At 40.1% G+C, this 19,101-nt stretch overlaps 1 protein-coding gene across 2 annotated transcripts in view; it reads left to right on the top strand.

Moving 5' to 3' along the window:
- The window catches only part of bcap31 (B cell receptor associated protein 31), a 35,424-nt gene that overhangs the window by 10,486 nt on the left and 5,837 nt on the right, over positions 1–19,101 (top strand). For both annotated transcript variants that reach the window (XM_020044423.2, XM_010866857.4), the window contains exons 3-7: positions 5,831–5,931; positions 6,079–6,223; positions 13,248–13,383; positions 17,710–17,842; positions 18,040–18,140. In XM_020044423.2, coding sequence (XP_019899982.1) covers positions 5,831–5,931; positions 6,079–6,223; positions 13,248–13,383; positions 17,710–17,842; positions 18,040–18,140 — 616 coding nt within the window. The remainder of the gene's footprint in view (positions 1–5,830; positions 5,932–6,078; positions 6,224–13,247; positions 13,384–17,709; positions 17,843–18,039; positions 18,141–19,101) is intronic.

The following is a 19,101-nucleotide window of genomic DNA, read 5'->3' as shown; positions in this document are numbered from 1 at the left end:
CCGACGACAAAGTCCAGTCCTTATTGTGGAGGACCAAAATGAAATAATGAAATATGTAAATAATTAATTTAATAAATATATTTTAAGGCCCATATTTAAAATAGTGGTATGATATTTCATAATATATTGTATTCCCTAAGTTCTGTATTTTCATCGTAACATGTATTTTTTGAAATCATGGCCTTTTTTCATTATTTAATGGCGTGTTTAAAGGCATATTTTTTTACATTTAATGGCATTTTTCAACATTTAATGACCGTTTCCAAAATTTAATGGCATATTTCAATATTTAATGACCTTTTTCAACATTTAATGCTCCATTTCAAAGTGTATTTCATGACCACAAGGGATGTGTCAATCAAAGCAAGTGGGTGGTCTTTAGCCGCTGATAGGCTCTTCCAGCACACTAGCATCACCAACAGTTGCTCGTTTGTGGGTGTTCAATCAGGATTTTACAGGATTAGCGGTTGTAATGCGTTAAAGCAATTTAAGTTTGTATGAAGACATTTCTGGCAAAATCACTATGTACATATTTGGCAATAGAAATGCTAAAGCAAACAAAAATGCTGGTTGTCACTGCCAGTGCGATCGTTAGGGGTTTTGGGGCTAATGAGCCCAGGGTCTTTTTGGAATAGCCCCAGATCTTTTGACCCAATTCTGAAAATAAAATTACAATGTTTGCTTGTTTTTGAGCTGACATTAAGGCAGATGGAATGGGTCTAAGAAATGTTCTCAATTTCGGAGGGTTGTTACTTGCTAAACAGTATCACACTTGTTTCCGCAACAAAGCGCACCTGTTTTGGCAGTGGGACTTGTGAAGGAAGCAAATCGATGTTGCGTATATCAGAGAATAACAAAAATATAATACCCAGTACTTTAGTTCACTTGAAATTCATTACACTAATGTGTAGTTCTAACACAAGCAGGAGCAAAAGACAGACTCGTCCAGAATTCCACATGGTTCCCACAATAATGTCTGTCGTTATGTGTCAGGGGGCATTCATATTGGTTAATAGGAATGTCACTATTCCTAGTTATTCATTGCTCTCCCATTGAAATAAACCTAACTTTCTCGACACAGTTTTGAACAGGTGTTGCCAGGTAGACAACACTGTTTATACATATGGTTGCTATCAGATGAATCGGGTGCAAATAAAGCATCAAAATCCTGTTTGAATTCCCACAAACGAGCAACCGTTGATGAAGCTAGTGTCGCTTGATGAGCCTATCAGCGGCTATAGACCACCCACTTGCATTGATAGACATATCCCTTGGGATCATTAAATGCGCAATGAAATGGGTCATTTAAATGTTGAAATACACCAGGAAATTATAAAAAAGGTCACAATATTATGAAAAAGGCCCTGATATTATGAAATACTTATCAATAATTGTAAAAATATTGGGAAATACAATGTATTATATTGAAATGCCTTATGAAAAATCCATCCATCATCTTCCGCTTATCCGGGGCCGGGTCGCGGGGGCAGCAGTCTAAGCAGAGATGCCCAGACTTCCCTCTCCCCAGACACTTCCTCCAGCTCTTCCGGGGGGACACTGAGGCGTTCCCAGGCCAGCCGGGAGACATAGTCCCTCCAGCGTGTCCTAGGTCTTCCCCGGGGTCTCCTCCCGTAGGGACGGGACCGGAACACCTTCCCAGGAAGGCGTTCCGGAGGCATCCAAAACAGATGCCCAAGCCACCTCGGCTGACCCCTCTCGATGTGGAGGAGCAGCGGCTCTACTCTGAGCTCCTCCTGGGTGACTGAGCTTCAGCCACCCTGCGGAGAAAGCTCATTTCGGCCGCCTGTATCCGGGATCTTGTCCTTTCGGTCATGACCCAAAGCTCATGACCATAGGTGAGAGTAGGAACGTAGATTGACTGGTAAATCGAGAGCTTCGCCTTGCGGCTCAGCTCTTTCTTCACCACGACAGACCGATACATCGACTGCATTACTGCAGAAGCTGCACCGATCCGTCTGTCATTCTCCCGTTCCATCCTTCCCTCACTCGTGAACAAGACCCCTAGATACTTAAACTCCTCCACTTGAGGCAGGCACTCTCCACCAACCTGAAGTGGGCAAGCCACCCTTTTCCGACTGAGGACCATGGCCTCGGATTTGGAGGTACTGATTCTCATCCCCACCGCTTCACACTCTGCTGCAAACCATCCCAGTGTATGCTGAAGGTACTGGCTTGAAGGGGCCAACACGAAAACATCATCCGCAAAAAGCTTCATTTTTCAATGAAGAATATGTAATTTATGTGCCACTTAAAATGTTTAGATTTAATTATTCATTTTGACCCCTTTGGTCCTCCATGGAAATACAGCGGGAATTGGAAACGGCAATCCCTAATAATGTGTTCGCAAAAATAGCCAGCAAGTTAAATGAGCGAAAAAAATTTCACATTGGGAAACTGTGCCGGGAGAAGCTTAAAAAATTAAAACAGGTTTACAAGAAAATCGAGGATCACAAAAACAGAAGTGGCTCTGACCGGCGGAGCAAGTGGTTTGACCGTCTAGATGCGTTGCTGGGTCACAGGCCGGCCTTCTATGGCGCTGCGGCAACGATTGACTTGGCTGCTGTGTTGTTGGAAGCTATGGTGGAGGACACAGAAACTGGATAACCAGTCAGTTTAAGGTAAATCACATGATGTTTCGCATGATGCATGTTAAAAGCTACAATGTTATGTTTTGGAAAAGTCATATTTGATTAGTCATGCTATTATTAGTTCCTCTAGACAAAAACTAACGATAGGTACAGGTACATCATGTTAGCCTAGCTAACGTCCCCCTATTATTGGCCACACCCTATTTTTTTTATAGTGATGTATGGCGGTAAATACTTAAATCTAATGTATGGAAATGTAAGTTGCAAATCGTGAAATTCGACTTGCGTGAAAGACCAGACATCATCATTTAGGCTATTATCAGTGATCTGTCATTTAATTCTTCACCAGAAGGCATGAAAGGTAGCTGAAACTTTCTAGTAAACACGTAAGTGAAACTGTGATCAGGCATTTGGAGCTCAAATAAAGAGGAAATTATCGGAGAGACGCGTAAAGGGCAATAAGGAGACGAGAGTTGGCATTCCTCGAGTCTCGGGTGGAAAAAAACGTGTTATGTACATTGACCATGTAGTTTTGTATATTATTGCTTTATCTTGCTATATTTTCTAAATTCTCACTATGTAGTTGTAGTTTACTATGACACCATTCATAAGCATATTACACTCATCTATCTATAATATTCAATAATAATTCTACCAATGGCTGTTAGTTTACACTATGTTACTGCCATATCTAAATGTTCAATAATGCTACCCAGATTGCTGCTAGTTTACAGTACTCTTTGTATTTTGCATCTACATTTTTGCAAGTAAATAAATAGTTTTGGAACCAAATGTGTGTATAGTGGCTGTTTGTGTAAATCTGAAAACCGAAGAACTCCAACTCACTGTCTTGCTCACTGTATAAATATGTATTAAATCCCAACAGAAAAAGAACAAACCTGTAAAACCAGGTGTACTGTAGAAGCCGAGGGCCTAGACGCATGTACAGGTCTAATTATGTACTTCAGACCTGTACGTGTGTCTAGCCCATTGGCCTCTGCAGTGGATGGCAGAGTCCTGTCAGGCTGGTTTAATGCACTGACACCCCATTCTTGTCTGTACTCATCACCATTGATTTCAGAGGTTATGCAGAACACAACATGCTATCACCATGGATTTGACCGTGGTGCAGTCATTTCGATTTAACAAGCACCACCATCTGCCCTTCAGTCTGCCAAAAGCATTCTCAACGTTTGCAGAAATTGTCTATAGTGACACACCGTAGTAATGTCGACTCCCAAATGACAAATGCTCCTGTACTCTGGGTTGGTCGCAGGTTTCCACAGTGCAATGGCAATCCTTTTCTTTTTTCCCCCAATGTGTACACAACAGCAGTGTCATGTCCCCCCAGTTCTGGTTGCAATCGACAGCACAGGTACAGAAACGTGTCCTTAGACATACTGAAATTCTTTATCCACTGGGCCTTGGTGAAAGATGGAGCCACGGTTTCCCACCACTCTGTTGTTATTGTGTACCCAAACGGATGGAGAAACACAAAGCATTCTGTAGTACTCACCTATCTGAAACACACACAAAGGTGCCAATAATAAGTCGATGTAGTTTACAATAATATTATTCCCAATTGTGATTTACTTAAACTTATATAGGCCTACAAAAGAAATCCTACCATTCTTGTTCTTTGTGTGCGATGGCATGAATCCGTCTGTCGTCTTATGGTCAGTCTCCGTAATAACACTATTTGTATTGCAACACGTCTAGCATTTCGGGCATTTTGAAACCGCTTTGCTACTAATCTCCTTTCCACCATTGACTCAATGACCACAATTGCAAACCAATAAATCATGATCAGCACAACTTGAATCTCCTCCCTGGTCAATCAATCAATCAATCAATCAAAATGTATTTATAAAGCGCTTTTTACAACAGCAGTTGTCACAAAGTGCTTTACAGAGACACCCAGCCTTAAACCCCAAGGAGCAAACAACAGTAGTGTTGGATTTCAGTGGCTAGGAAAAACTCCCTAAGAAGGTCGAATTTTAGGAAGAAACCTAGAGTGGACCCAGGCTCAGAGGGGTGACCAGTCCTCTTCTGGCTGTGCCGGGTGAGATATTAAGAGTCCAATTGGAATAATAAATACATTTCTCTTGGCTAAATCCAGAGTATATTCGATTTTAGACTAGGTCAGAAGTATGACCAGGTGGACAAGGACAGGAACAGCAACGGTCCCCCCAAACCAGGTAATCCGCAGGTGTGACCTGGTTGCTGTGATGCATAAATAATAAAGATGCCTGTCTGTAGCTTTGTATAGCTTATGTTGCATACTTGAGGGGACTAGTTTGCCTAATCTTTGCAGGTCTGTGAAAATTAGACCGTGGTGGAAACGCACACAACAATGGACTGAAGGTACCCTTTAGGTTCTTGAATAGCAGTTCCTGGGACTCAAAGTTCTGGTAATTTTTTTAGACTATCCTGACTGCTGCTAATTTGTAAAACCACCCATGAAAGGTTGTGAAGTTGACAACATAAACGCTACAACTAACTTATATTGCTGTATATTCCTTATTAAAACCAGTTGGCCAACATTGGTCGACATTATTTTACATCCTAAAAATTTGAACCTATGCAAGCTGTCAACTTTTCTTTCTCAGTTTCCCTGAGCTGTCTCTTAATTTTCATCAGTATGAATTTGATCTGCTGTATGTAATTGTAAACCTGGCAAACTATTCAAATAAGTAAACCCCTATATACCTATGACAACAAGAATCGTGGTGGCGTCAACACATACAGTCTTGGATAATTGCACCATCAAGTAGCTGATGAGTAATGTCGCTCATCAAAAATATTAATCAAGAAGACCATTATATGATGGGTCAGTACTATACTAAGAGCAATAGGAAATGAGCATATTGGAGAGTTTGCAGTTTAAGTATGTAGGCCTACTGGCAAAATCAGTAATGAATAGCCCTGTTGCTTGCACTTAACTCCTGAGATGGTAATACATTTAAAAGTGAATCTATTGAAGAAAGTTTAATCTAAATGGCAACACCTATCTTTATTTGGGATGGCTGATGCTATTTGGCTAGCTACTGTAGTGTGTGCGTGCGTGCGTGCGCCTACATATTACAAGTATGTAACTTCGTAATTTATTTGAGGTTTCAATGACTATGTACTGTGTACAGATAAGACTGCATTCCCGTATGTGCCCAATTTGTCTTGTTTCGCCTCTTTGTTCATTTTGAAATGATCTGACTGCCTTCCAGATGGAGCAAGATATTCAAATCTCGTCTGGTGCAAACAATTGTATTATATGGAAACACTTTCTTCATGGTAGCCATTGCCATTCTAGTCTTTTTACTAATTGGTAAGTGGCTAATACACACATTGTCAACTTTTCTTCTCAGGTGTTGATCACTACTAATTGTGTACACATTTGTGAAGTGGCTGAAACCAATCGCGCCCTGCTTTAATCTTTTTTGTTTTTGTTTTATGCTTGTCTCATTTTATGTAGATGCATTTAGGGAGGTGCGGAAGTATAGTGTGACCGAGACTGTGGATCTGACCAACAACCCCGTGGCTGTGGATCACATTCATATGAAGCTGTTCAGGGCCCAGAGGAATGAATACATTGCTGGCTTTGCCCTGCTTTTGTGTGTGTGAGTATCCCGGCCTGTCCACTCCTGTCTCTCTCTTGCCTGGAACACTCTTCCTTCAGCCTAGAGCAGTGGTTCTTAAACCTTTCCTGACGGTTTCAGAATGTTGTTGCACTCATGAATTAGCTTACCGGAATCAAGCAGCCAAGGGATAATTTGATTCAGGTGTGCTTGCTCAGGAACACATTTAATACATGGAACTGCTGGGATTCCTGAGGAGACGTATGAGAACAACTGCTCTAGAGAGGTTGATATTTCTTCAGACTTTGCACTTACACATCTGTTTCCTTACTACATAATCAGTTATCTGGCTACAGCCATCTTTGTCCTTTAGTTACCAACCGTTTGAGTTACCATATTATTTATTAAAATATTAAACAATTATTTACAGTTTAACACTAGAAGCACCAGAACTGGTCAATTTGACCCAGAAGTACAAAAAAAAAGAAAAATGTTTTTTACGGCACTTGATAAACTTACAGGAAGCTCCTTTTAGGAATACTCCTAGATATGCATGCCTCATCCCTTAGTGTGTTTTTTCTATATCTTAAAATAACCACTGGAAAAGCTAAATTAATGTCTGCCCTTTTTTAAAAGCTGTAATTCTCAGCTGGTGCAGAAAAATGGCTTGCTTATTTGCCACTTGATGGCGAGAGACATCTTGGATATAATGGAAGAATTGCATGCTTCAATTTTCATATTAGCAAGCATAGTCTTTATAGACAATGTGAAGAGGTGCTCGCGCCACACATTAGGGAAATAATCAGATTGTACTGCCAGCAATCGGCTATAACCCCTGCCCTTCTACTAATGACCATAGTTTTTTTCACTCTCAATGCCAACTTGTGGTGCGTTTCAAGTAAAACTGGTAATCAATCCAAATACCACGGTCCAGTGTCAATGAGAAGACATTTTTAGTCTTTATGCTACATTTCTCTTTTTGCATAAGCACAATAATCATAAGCCTGTGTGCATCACATGAATGAAAGACGTGTTCTGCGTGTTTCATTATCAATGCCCCCCAAAAAAAGCAAAATGTAATGGCTGTTTTAGTACATTTACCACAAACCGCTCTCTTACATGTTTGGCAGATATCATTAGTTTTGTTCCCTGCACATCTGCCAAATTGACAACGTCTCCTTTTTATTGGTGGGGAAGGAGTGTCCGTCAAAAGTTGCTTATGCACTGCTGGACCGGCAGCCTTGCCATTATTCAATCTCCTCAGCCAATTCAAGAATGAACCGCCTTCTGGTTATAGTTGTATTCATGGAATGTTTGTGCAAAGTATGTCCATTGATGCCAGCCAGGTCTAAGATGTTTTAAGACTACAACAGGCCATAGGCATTTACCGAATACAACCATGCCACCTGGTCCATAAAATCAACGCCATACTTAGTGCTGTTTTAGTGTGCAATAGTTTCGGGCAGTTCCAGCTGTCTGATGCATTGTGCTCAAATTGCATACATTTTTCTTAGCTTTTGCTTGGTATATTGTGTATATGTAGTGTTCCCAGCCTTTTGAACTTTTCTTGAATATTTTTCTGACTGTGCTTCTGTACAGCGTGACATCTCTCATCTGATTTATTCATTGTACCAACAATTGTGGTATTGTTTGCCAAAACATTGCTTGCAGGTGGCAAGGAGGTGAAGAAATGGTCTTTGGTTACATTTCTTCCTTTCCCCAGGAAAGGTTCCATCAGACGCGTAATGATATTGTCAGATAAACTATTGTCTTTTCCCAGATAGGGAATTGCATTCAACATGTATTTTGTTTTGACCTCAGAGATAATCCAGACCATTATCCCAAATTCGTCTGGTTTATTATGTTGTCCATGTACTGTGTTAATCAACAGCGGGCTTTGGTTGGGAATAGCTGTTCATCAACAGTTATGTTTGCACAGGGGATTCTAAGAAGCAACTCTGTTTTTTCACAAATGTATCGAAGATCTCAGATATCATGGCCAACTTGTCAGTCTCCGTTGCGCTACCAACCAAACTGTGCAACCACTCTTATTGGTGTCATGGTGTCATGAGTGTTTTCAAGTACCCCCTGTGGAAAGGCCAAGTACCCCCAGGGGTCCTAGTACCCCTGGTTGGGAACCACTGCTATAAAGTAGCAAGTTTGTGGCTGGAGTTCATGGTGTAGCCGTCCACCTAAAAGAAAAGCCGGCACTCCCTTAAAGAAATCTTTCTGATTGAGAGGGGATCAAATACTTATTTCACTCATTAAAATGCAGATCAATTTATAAATTTGACGTGTTTCTCTTTTTTTTTTTATTATTCCATCTCTCACTGTTCAAATAAACTAACCATTACAATTATAGACTGATCATTTCTTTGTCAGTGGGCAAACCTAGAAAATCAGCAGGGGATCAAATATTTTTTTCCCTCACTGTACCAAAGCCCAACTAATTAATTTGAAATTGATTTTTAGCATTGACTAGCGATTTGTGCAGCAGAAGGCTGTGCTGCACGATTCAGGCTTGGGTTCACGCAGTTTACTATCTTGACTATGTAATTATTACACTTGTATTTTAAGAAAAAAAAATTTACGGTGCTGTATATGCACGTGAAGCCGCTCCGGGAGTAGAATAACCTCACAGCCGAAGTCTAAGAGAGCCTCATAGAATACAAATGCCTCAAATTATTTATCATTGAGGCCAAGCACAGGCCCTGCACCCCCGATAACTATACCAGTGGTTCGATCCCCAATCATCCTCTGTTGGAGAACCACAGTTAATCGCAAATCTTAAGACGTTCTGTTTCTAAACGTGATTAATCAGAATTATTTCAAAAAGGATTTAGTAATTATTCACTTCTGAATAAAGTCATGAAACATTGGAATATGCACATTATTGCAAAAAAGATTTCAAATTGCAATATGCCTAATTTATTTTTGTTTTGAGAAGGTATTGTTTATCAGTGTCAGGCAACAGTGTTTTTTTATTTTATTTTGTTTTTTTGTTCTTCATTGTTGAATTCAATTGATCTATATTGGCCTGAAGTTGTACGTAAGTCGAGATTTTTGTTGAGATTTTTGATTTAAAGAACTAAATGCAAATATTTCTTCTCATTATGGAATATGATTACTTGAGAATAGGATTAGTCACCCTTGGTGTATAATTATTAATGATTGATAATGTTATGCTTGTGACTGACATTGTCTATGCAATACTTGAATATGTAACGATAACTCATTAAATGTGTGCCTTCTGGGCATAAGTGACCAATATGTGAATATAGAATGGAAGGACTCCTCTTTGAGTAACTAAGTAACTTAAACCTTTCTACAGAAAGAAACTAAGTAATGTAACATGTTACTTTATGGGGACTAACTACTAACTGTAATTAGTTACTTAAAAGTAACATTCCCCAACCCTGGTTATGGTACAGTGAGACATGTTTTGCTTTGCTGCTAAATGTTGTGGTCACTTAGAAATGTCCTTGTTTTTGAAAAAAAAGCTAATCCAAGTTGATTATTTTAGCTAATTAATCATTAGATTAATTAAAACTGTTGTGATCATTAAGGAAGCAATAAAACAGGCCTTCTTTAGACTAGTTCAGTATCTTCAGCATCAGTGTTTGTGGGTTCGATAACATGCTCAAAATGGCTAGAAACAAAACTTTCTTCTGAAACACATCAGTCTGATCTAAAGAGGAAATGAAGGCTATTCCATGTGAGAAATTCCAAGAAAATACAGTGTACAATGATGCATAGTACTACTTTCAACAAACAGCGGAAACCGGCTCTAACCTGAATAGAAAGAGCAGTGGGAGGCCCTGGTGCACAACTGAGCAAGAAGACAAATATATTAGTGTGTGGTTTGATAAACAGACACATTGCAGGCCATCAACTGGCAGCTTCATTAAATAGTACCCACAAAACACCAGTCTCTAAGTAACACACGCTTTCTTTTTTTTTAAGTATGTAAATCAAACTGAATTCTGAAGAATTTAGGTCCATGATTTCTTGTTTTTGACGCATCGAAGTGGTACTGGTAGGTTTTGAGGAAGATCAAATATACAGTAAAGAGTTGAATCTGGGCTGCTGGTCTTCTAGGCCGAGTTGCAAAGAAAAAGCCATATCTCAGGCTGGCCAATACAAAATACTTAGATGGGCAATTGAACACACACTGTACAGAGGAATTACTCCGCCTAGAAGGCCAGCATCCTGAAGTCCCCTCTTTACTGTATATTTGAGGATCTTCCTCAAGATGTTCATAAACGTCCCAGTACCATTTTGATACATTTCAATAACAATAAATCATAGACCTAAATTCTTCAGATTTCAGTTTGATTCTTGTACTTCAAAACAAGAAACAAGGCAAGCCTAGTACAGGCTAGTGCAGCCGACCTGCAATAAAAAACATTCATCTTTGTTGCCCTCCCGAGAGTCAAACCCAGATCACCCACGTGAAAGGCTGTGCTTTTAATCACTATGCCACAAAGCTATACATCTGCCACATGTTGGTATAGCCTCTTGACATTATATAATTCTGTCATGCATTAACATCACTTCAAGTTTGAATATTTCTTTAGACACCATTAACCATTGTTAAACTGAGTAACGTTTCTTAAGTTTTCCTTCACCACAAATGGCATCTATGAACTATATGGCTTTTGCCACTGGCTGTTTTAACAGCCAATTAGCCATTCGTGAATGACATTGTTACAGTATCTATCAATATAGCTGATGATAGTGATGGCCATTCAAGGCTTCATTACTCTTCTAGCAGCAGGATATTATGCTAGCAGTGCTAACTCTATTTCAAAATAATAGCCATCATTTAAATATATAAGGTACTATAGTTTATCTAGTCTGTACATTTTATATTTAATGTCCGTTCCAATGTTGTTCTTGTCTGTTCTTTTTCACAGACTAGAGTAACTATATTTCCTTATACATTTCAATATTGGCTTTTATTGTGATAACGAAAATCTGAGTACTGCCAGCATAATATCCTGCAGCCTCAAATGGCCATCACTAGGTGATAACTGAATTTTTCTTCAAGTGAATCCACCATAAATCGTTTCAATACTATATAATCTTTCGCGGCCTTTACCTCTGGGATCACCCGATCAACTTACCTCCTATTATTTATCAGACCTCAGTTTTAATCAGGTGACAGCGCCAAGCGTCTTTGGTTATTTCACACTTGCCCTAGATCTTTTTATTTAGATTTTACGTCTTTGGAGGGATTACACCGAACTCAGTTTAACTGGCACTGGACATGTAAGGCGTAACTTGACCCACTGCAAGGTCAGTTAACTTCCACCCTGGCCTGAGACACGCATCCTAAGTCTGGAACGGTCCTATCGATCAATGCCACCCGGCGGTTCCTAACGCTCAACAATATTAAAGTCGGGCTTCTTTAGAACCGGTTCACTCACCGACATGAGGTACTGAGAGTTGGCCCTATCGTACTTGCACTGGCTTTATATAGCCTTTAGGTCCCCTTATGGTCCGTTTTTAAACTATTTTCAGTTTTTCTCCAAGGTTTGGGTATTTCGCAGCTGTAAATCACAAACCCTTTTTTATCTTATCTAACTAATGCTGATCTTCTGTCAGTCCAGGCGTTCTGGACAGATCTTTTTATGGCGGTTTCGTATTCCTTCTCGGGAACGAATCCCTGGTAAACCCACTTGCCCTAACATATACTATAAAAAATAAACTTTAAACCCAGAACAAACACCTCAAGGAATGAATGTCTTTTTTACCCAACCTTAGAGCAAACCAGTAACAAAAACCCTCTCACCGACGATCGCATCTACCCCTTTCTCTCAGTTGCCTGCTAGAGACCTGGACGGGGAACTGATATAGTCTCTAGGTATAAGTTTTGATTTATGGAGTAAACAGAATCTCACTGACTACTATCTCTAGTAAAAAATTATCAAGCACACAAAGACCAAGAGGGAGACAGAGCTCTTACAAGTTCCTACCTTTATTTAGTCAATCACTAGTACAGAGAGCGCCGGGTTCCGGGAGGGTCCAATAACAAAGACTCTCCTTGAGTCTTCGCTCGAAAAGCAAAAAAGCGCCGTTATTGGACCCTCCTGGCCTTTTTATAAAGTTATTTTATTCATGATGCTCATGAGGGAGGTACACTTTACGTAACTACAATGATTGGTTTGCCATATCATATTTCAGTTCCCTCCCTTTGTGTAAGATGGATATACATATTATACAACATTGTTCAACATTGTTGATTGTTTTATCATTATCACATGACCCCAGACATTACTACCCCTCCCATAGTCCTTATTTGGGATCTGTGTAGGCCCTCCCCATTTCTTCACAGAGCTTTTGACATTTTTCTGTTTTGCTGGGGTGTTTGTTCGGTTCATACAAAAACACCAGGGGGGTAGTTGTACGTCATCCGTCTCAGGTCTTAGTGTAGATTGTTGATCCTTCGTCGGCTGCTGCTCCTGAAAACCTCGGCTCACCTCCTGTACTCTGCCCTTTTTCTCAACAAACCGTAAACAGTTTGTTTAGGTTTACTATAAGGTAGCTACTGAATGTAGTAGCCAACTAGGTTTTTGTCTATCCACTATCATATTGTTACGTTTTCTTCTGGGTTTTAGGCTGGGTACATGCACTTTGATGGCTGCTTTTTTTTTTTTTTAATATAGGTCTGAGTTTGTTCTCCAAACAAAAAGTGCACAGATTTGAATTATGGAACTCAACATTTTTTTGGGGGATGGATGCTGCAACTTATAACTCCGTATTTCTGGAGTGCTACATATGTCCTTGAGCTTGGGTATTAATGGTTATGAAGTTGTGTTGATAAATGATTAATACAGAAACTGAACGGGCGCTCGGCAGATATTCTGTTTGTGTGACCGAATGCATTGACATTTGTGCAACGTCCGTGTAACTAGAATGGGAAGCATCTGTAGGTGCCCCTAGCAAATGTATTGCCCTCAGGGCTTATTTATGATAGATGCAACCTATATAAGTCCCACTCTCAGGCTTCTTTTGTAGGCCATAAATGTGCATAAAATGTGCATTTTCAAATGTCTCCTTCCAGGTTGCTGAGACGTTTAGCCACCCTGCTCTCTCAACAGGCCACTACTATGGCTTCCAACGAGGCATTCAAGAAGCAGGCCGAGGGCGCCAGTGACGCTGCGAAGAAGTACATGGAGGAAAATGAGAAACTGCAGCAGGTAAGTTGGAGTGGGATGCTTTACACAGGCTACATTGAAGTTGAACTGACAGCATTTTAAAAACTAGGAATTTTATTATAAAATGTTAAGACAGTCATTTTCTGACCAGCAAATAGATGAATGAAAGCATGTCAGTCTTGAATACTGCGCAGAGATGTGTACCTGGCGCCATATTTACAAAACATCTTAAGGCTAAAAGTAGCTTCTAACTTGCTGATTTAGGAGTAAGGCTGAAAAAATTTGCATGTCAGTCCAAACTTTAAGACTCCTACACTTTTTTCAGAGATTTAGCACTAAAACCATCTCCTAAATAAGGGCTGCTGCTGGTAATCTGCCTCGTAATCAGGTCAACGTTTTAGAAACATTAATTGATACTGAGCTTTTAACAAGATACCGCCTTAATCGTGAGGGTGACAAAGAACAGGATACACTGATGGTTTAAACGGAGATTAATGGATAACCCAAACTTTTGAACAGCAGTGTACATGTACTTTAACTTGCAGTCCCATTGCTCTACTTCTGAGATGAATGAGGGCCTTATCTAAGGCAGAGGTAGAGCAATTGGACTGCAAGTTAAAGTCAGTTTTTACCTTAGCTGAGGTTGGTTTGGCCAGTCACTTCCTTAAGGCTGCCTTGTACTATTGAGATAAAATCCAGGTACCCAGATGATTTGGGTGGATACCATCTGCCTTTTGAGCATTGTTGGGGGTATCGCTTTACGGTGGTCAGACTACATTTTAACAGTAATGTAAATGCACCCATCGTAGCTCTATGTAGTTTTTATTTTCTCCAGTAGCTAGTAACAACAAAGGATGCAAAGATGGCAGCAACAGCTCTCCTTGTGAGAATTCATGATACACCGTAGCCACATGCCCAACTCCCATTAATTTCACATTGACACATAGCATCGACAAGCGGAAGTTGGAGCTGCACGGTTCAGGCATGGGTTTTATCCCAAATCATCCTCCTTTTTTCCAACCAAAGATGATTGCAAATGAACATCTTAATACATGTTCTGTTTATAAATGCGATTATTCTGAATAATTTCTAAACAAATGTAGTATTTTTTCACCTCTGAATAGACATCAAACATTAACGGATTATGCACATTATTGCAGAGATTTCAAATTGTAATGTGCCTAATGTCCCTTTTTTTTGAGAAGATTTGTCTCAAAAAAAGGCCACAGCTGTATATTTTTTTTCTATGTTCACTGTAATCTATATAGTATTGAAGTCTGTACTTTTATGCTGTTGAATAAGCCTGGCCTGAAAACATGGAGGCACTTGCAATACAAAATAATTTATTGAGTTGAGATGGTTAATTAATGAACTCAATGAAAATATTGTTTCTGATTATGGTATATGATTACTTGAGATAATAGGATTGGTTACTCTTGCTGAATAATCATTGATGATTCATAATGATGGTGACTGACACCTGACTACGGAATTAGGACTACCCAATAAGTGACACAAACTTACACAAAATTACTTAAGGAGCTATTTCCTGTGCTAGGTCAGCCAATGCTGAACATAATAAATTGCTCCCTTTCCTCCGGATGCGTACCAAACTCACAAAAAATTGGGGAAATTTAGCCTCTTCTAAAAAGTCTAATCTGGATCCCGACATATTAAACAATTATAGGCCAATATCGAACCTCCCGTTCCTCTCAAAAATCTTAGAAAAATGTGTTTCCCAACAACTGAATGCCTTCCTAAAGACACAAAACATTTATGAAATACTCCAGTCCGGTTTTAGATCCCATCATAGTACTGAGACTGCACTCGTGAAGGTAACAAATGACCTTCTAATGGCCTCAGACAAAGGTTCCGCATCCGTCCTGTTGCTTCTTGATCTTAGTGCTGCTTTTGACACTATTGATCCCTCCCTTCTCTTAGAGAGACTGGAAACCCATATTGGGCTACGTGGACATGTTCTAGCCTGGTTTAAATCTTATTTATCTGAAAGATATCAGTTTGTTAGTGTGGATGGCATATCCTCTGACAAAGGTATGCTTTGGAGTTCCTCAAGGCTCGGTTCTGGGCCTATTATTGTTCTCACTATATATGCTCCCACTGGGCGATGTAATCCGAAATCACAATATTAACTTTCACTGTTATGTTGATGACACACAGTTATATATTTCAATGAAGCATGGAGAAGCCCCTAAATTAGCTATTTTGGAAGCATGCGTTTCAGATATTAGGAAGTGGATGACAGAGAATTTCTTGCTCTTAAACTCAAATAAAACAGAAATGCTCCTTTTAGGACCCAAAAAACAAAGAGCGTTGTTAGCAGATCTCACTGTGAACCTCGAAGGCTGCATGGTCGTATCCCAAAAAACTGTAAAAAACCTAGGCGTTACCCTTGACCCTGACCTTTCCTTTGAAGAACATATAAAATATGTCTCGAGTTGCTTATTTTCATCTTCGAAACATTGCAAAAATTAGAAACTTTCTATCAAAAACTGATGCAGAAAAATTAATCCATTCTTTCGTTACTTCTAGAGTAGATTACTGCAATGCTCTTCTCTCTGGTTATCCAGACAAATTAATAAATAAACTTCAATTAGTGCTGCACACGGCTGCTAGAATCCTAACTAGAACAAAAAATTTGAACACATTACTCCTGTCCTGGCGTCCTTACATTGGCTGCCTGTTAGGGTTAGGGCTGATTTTAAGGTTTTACTCTTAACCTATAAATCAATACGTGGACTTGCTCTTACTTACCTTGCTGTAATGATCCAGTCATACATACCTACACGTAACCTTAGATCGCAAGATGCAGGTCTTTTAATTGTACCTAGAATTTCTAAACAAACAGCTGGCGGCAAGGCCTTTTCTCATAGAGCTCCACTCCTGTGGAATGATCTGCCAATTAAGGTTAGAAATGCAAACTCAGTGCAAACTTTCAAGTGTCTACTAAAAACTCATCTCTACAGCACAGTTTATAATTAGGTGTAGCCTGGCCCGGGGGCGTGAAGGTGACCAGTAGGCTTGATACTGTCCACCCTTGCTGTCTTGCCAGGTGGGCTCTCGTCGCCACTGGGATGCCCTCCCTCCAATGCCTTTCGGGGGAAGAGTCACTGGCTTGTTGTTGACTCTCTGTTGCGCATTTGTGCAATTGGGCTGTATGCTGCTTGTAATACTCGGCCCTCATTCAGGGGGGTTGCGGTTGGTGGGTGTCCCTTTGGTTGATGCCTGGCAATGTGGCTGGATTGATTTCCTGCCTGTTGGGCCCTGTCCGGGGCCTCCCCCGGGTAGGGCCACAATGTCACCGGACCCCCCCGTCTCAGTTCCAAGGTGTTACGCTGCTATATTATTGTGCTGGGGGATATGAGGGATGTACTACTAACTTTTCTCAGTCTCCTCCAGTTTTAAATTTTAGGAGGAGATGAGGTCCTGGTCCACACCTGCGGATTACCTGGTTTGGGGGGCCCATTGCTGTCCCTGTCCTTGTCCAAGTGGTCATACTTCTGACCTAGTCTAAAATCAAATAGACTCTGGATTTAGTCCAGAGAAATGTATTTATTAATCCAATTGGTCTCTTAATATCTCACCCGGCACAGCCAGAAGAGGACTGGTCACCCCTCTGAGCCTAGGTCCTCTCTAGGTTTCTTCCTAAAATTCGACCTTCTTAGGGAGTTTTTCCTAGCCACTGAAATTCAACACTACTGTTGTTTGCTCCTTGGGGTTTAAGGCCGGGTGTCTCGGTAAAGCACTTTGTGACAACTGCTGTTGTAAAAAGGGCTTTATAAATAAATTTGATTGATTTGATAGATTGATTGATTAAAGCAGAGCCCACCTGTATATTTATCGAAGACTAATGGATTAGGTTGGTGTGACAATTTTGAGATGGGACAATCGTTATCAAGGTCACTAATATCACCACCTTTATTAAGTGGTAGCACATGGGTTGTTTTCCACTCAGTTAGTATAATGCCAGATATTACTGTTAGATTAGAAGTTTGTTTGTTTGTTTGTCAGCATCTGTTACTTTGTTGGTGTTGATCAATATCAAAGCATTTGGGACATCTTTTACGATTAATTCAGTCAATTAATAACTTACTCCATTCGTGGTAAAATATGTGTGCTTGTGCATACATGGAGTTGTGTGCCCAAGCACACATCTGGGAGGGCCCGGTTAGCCAGATTTTTCAGAGATGACAGCTTCATCTGTAAGAATTTTGCATTTACTTTACATTTAAATGTATTTCTCAATCCTTTTCAAGAACAGTTTGTGAAATCCAGAGGGGTCCTGGATTTTCTTCCATGCGTTCCACAACCTGTAAACAGTTGTTAAAAGAAATTAATTAATCATTTCAGAAACTCAGGGATGCAGGCATTGCTATCCCAGAGGTTGGCAAAAAACCCTCTGGAGTTGGAGTGGAGGAGGAGAACAAGACATTAAAGGCCCTGGTGAACTCTCTGAAGGATGAGCTGGAAGCCACAAAGAAGGGTGACCGTCACTTTTTAACTTTAGAGGTGGTTTAGGTTATCTTGATGAAATGGTAATGGCTGAGTAAAAAAAGTATTGTAAAGTTAAAGGGAATATTGTCTATACAGTTGTGAAAATACCCAAAAGTTAATAAGTTATTCAGGATTACTAAAATGTACTGTTTCCTATCCTAAATATGATGCTTCTTGGCCGCCCAGTTCTCCAGAAGTCCGATAGTGATGTGAAGGCCATGAAGAAGCAAGCGGAGAACTTGACTGTGGAGTATGACCGACTTCTCGATGAACATTCCAAACTGCAGGTCAGTATAACCAAAGCAAACACTGAGCTCTGACGAGGACTACTATAGTGATGTTGATTAGGCAATGATTTCCGTAAGAAAGGTGTAATCATGATTACATGCCGTGAAACAAGGTTTTGAAGTAGTGAACATTTAGTTCATATATATATATACACACACACACACACACACAGAACCATTGGCATGCTGTAATAATTGTTGTTATCAATAAGTGCATTCCAATGTGCCCTGACACACGCAGTAGGGTTTGGCTAAATATGGCAGGTCAACAACATCTGTGAGTTGTCCTAGAGGCAGATGTTACTCTTAAAGGTTTAGATGCTGTAAGAAATCCTGCGGTCTGCTCTGGCCATTTATGTTCCTCTGTTGTATTGGCAAGAGCAGTGCCTATTGGGTGATGTAACACTACAGCACATTAGATGCGTTTTGAACCTGTCCCACTCACACCCCTGTAAACTGGGGCTTCTCATGGTCACTGTGTGAGCAGTAGCTTCAATCTGAAATGAACACCTCACACTCAACCTTTGCACTTTCCACTGACTGGTGAGTTATTCAGACGTCTGGTAAATATGACATTAAAAGTGTAGTGCTTGCTCTTTTACTTGGGCACAAACATTTGACAAATTTAGCCTAAAATTCTATCTTGCGTTTAAGATGTGTTAACATGTCTACCACTCTGCACGTAGGCCACAGCTTACTCGGCATATAGGCCACAATTTAACTCTGGTTAGGTTGTGTGTTGATTTATTTAAATATTTCCTGTTACTAGGGGATCTAGCCATAATGCCAAAAGACAGGTGGTCTGGACCATGTGTGGCCTACGTGTCCACTTAATGTTTCAATGTTGTCGTTTGTGATTTTACTGCCTCTTCTGTAGAATGGTAAATCCTGGTGTAAAGTTTTCAGAGGTTTACACTGTCTTTACTGAAAGGCTATTTAATAATCTAAAAATATATTATAC

Source organism: Esox lucius, chromosome 12 (genome assembly GCF_011004845.1).
Source record: "Esox lucius isolate fEsoLuc1 chromosome 12, fEsoLuc1.pri, whole genome shotgun sequence".
Taxonomy (NCBI): Eukaryota; Metazoa; Chordata; class Actinopteri; order Esociformes; family Esocidae; genus Esox; species Esox lucius.
This window is presented reverse-complemented; position numbering and strand designations above follow the sequence as displayed.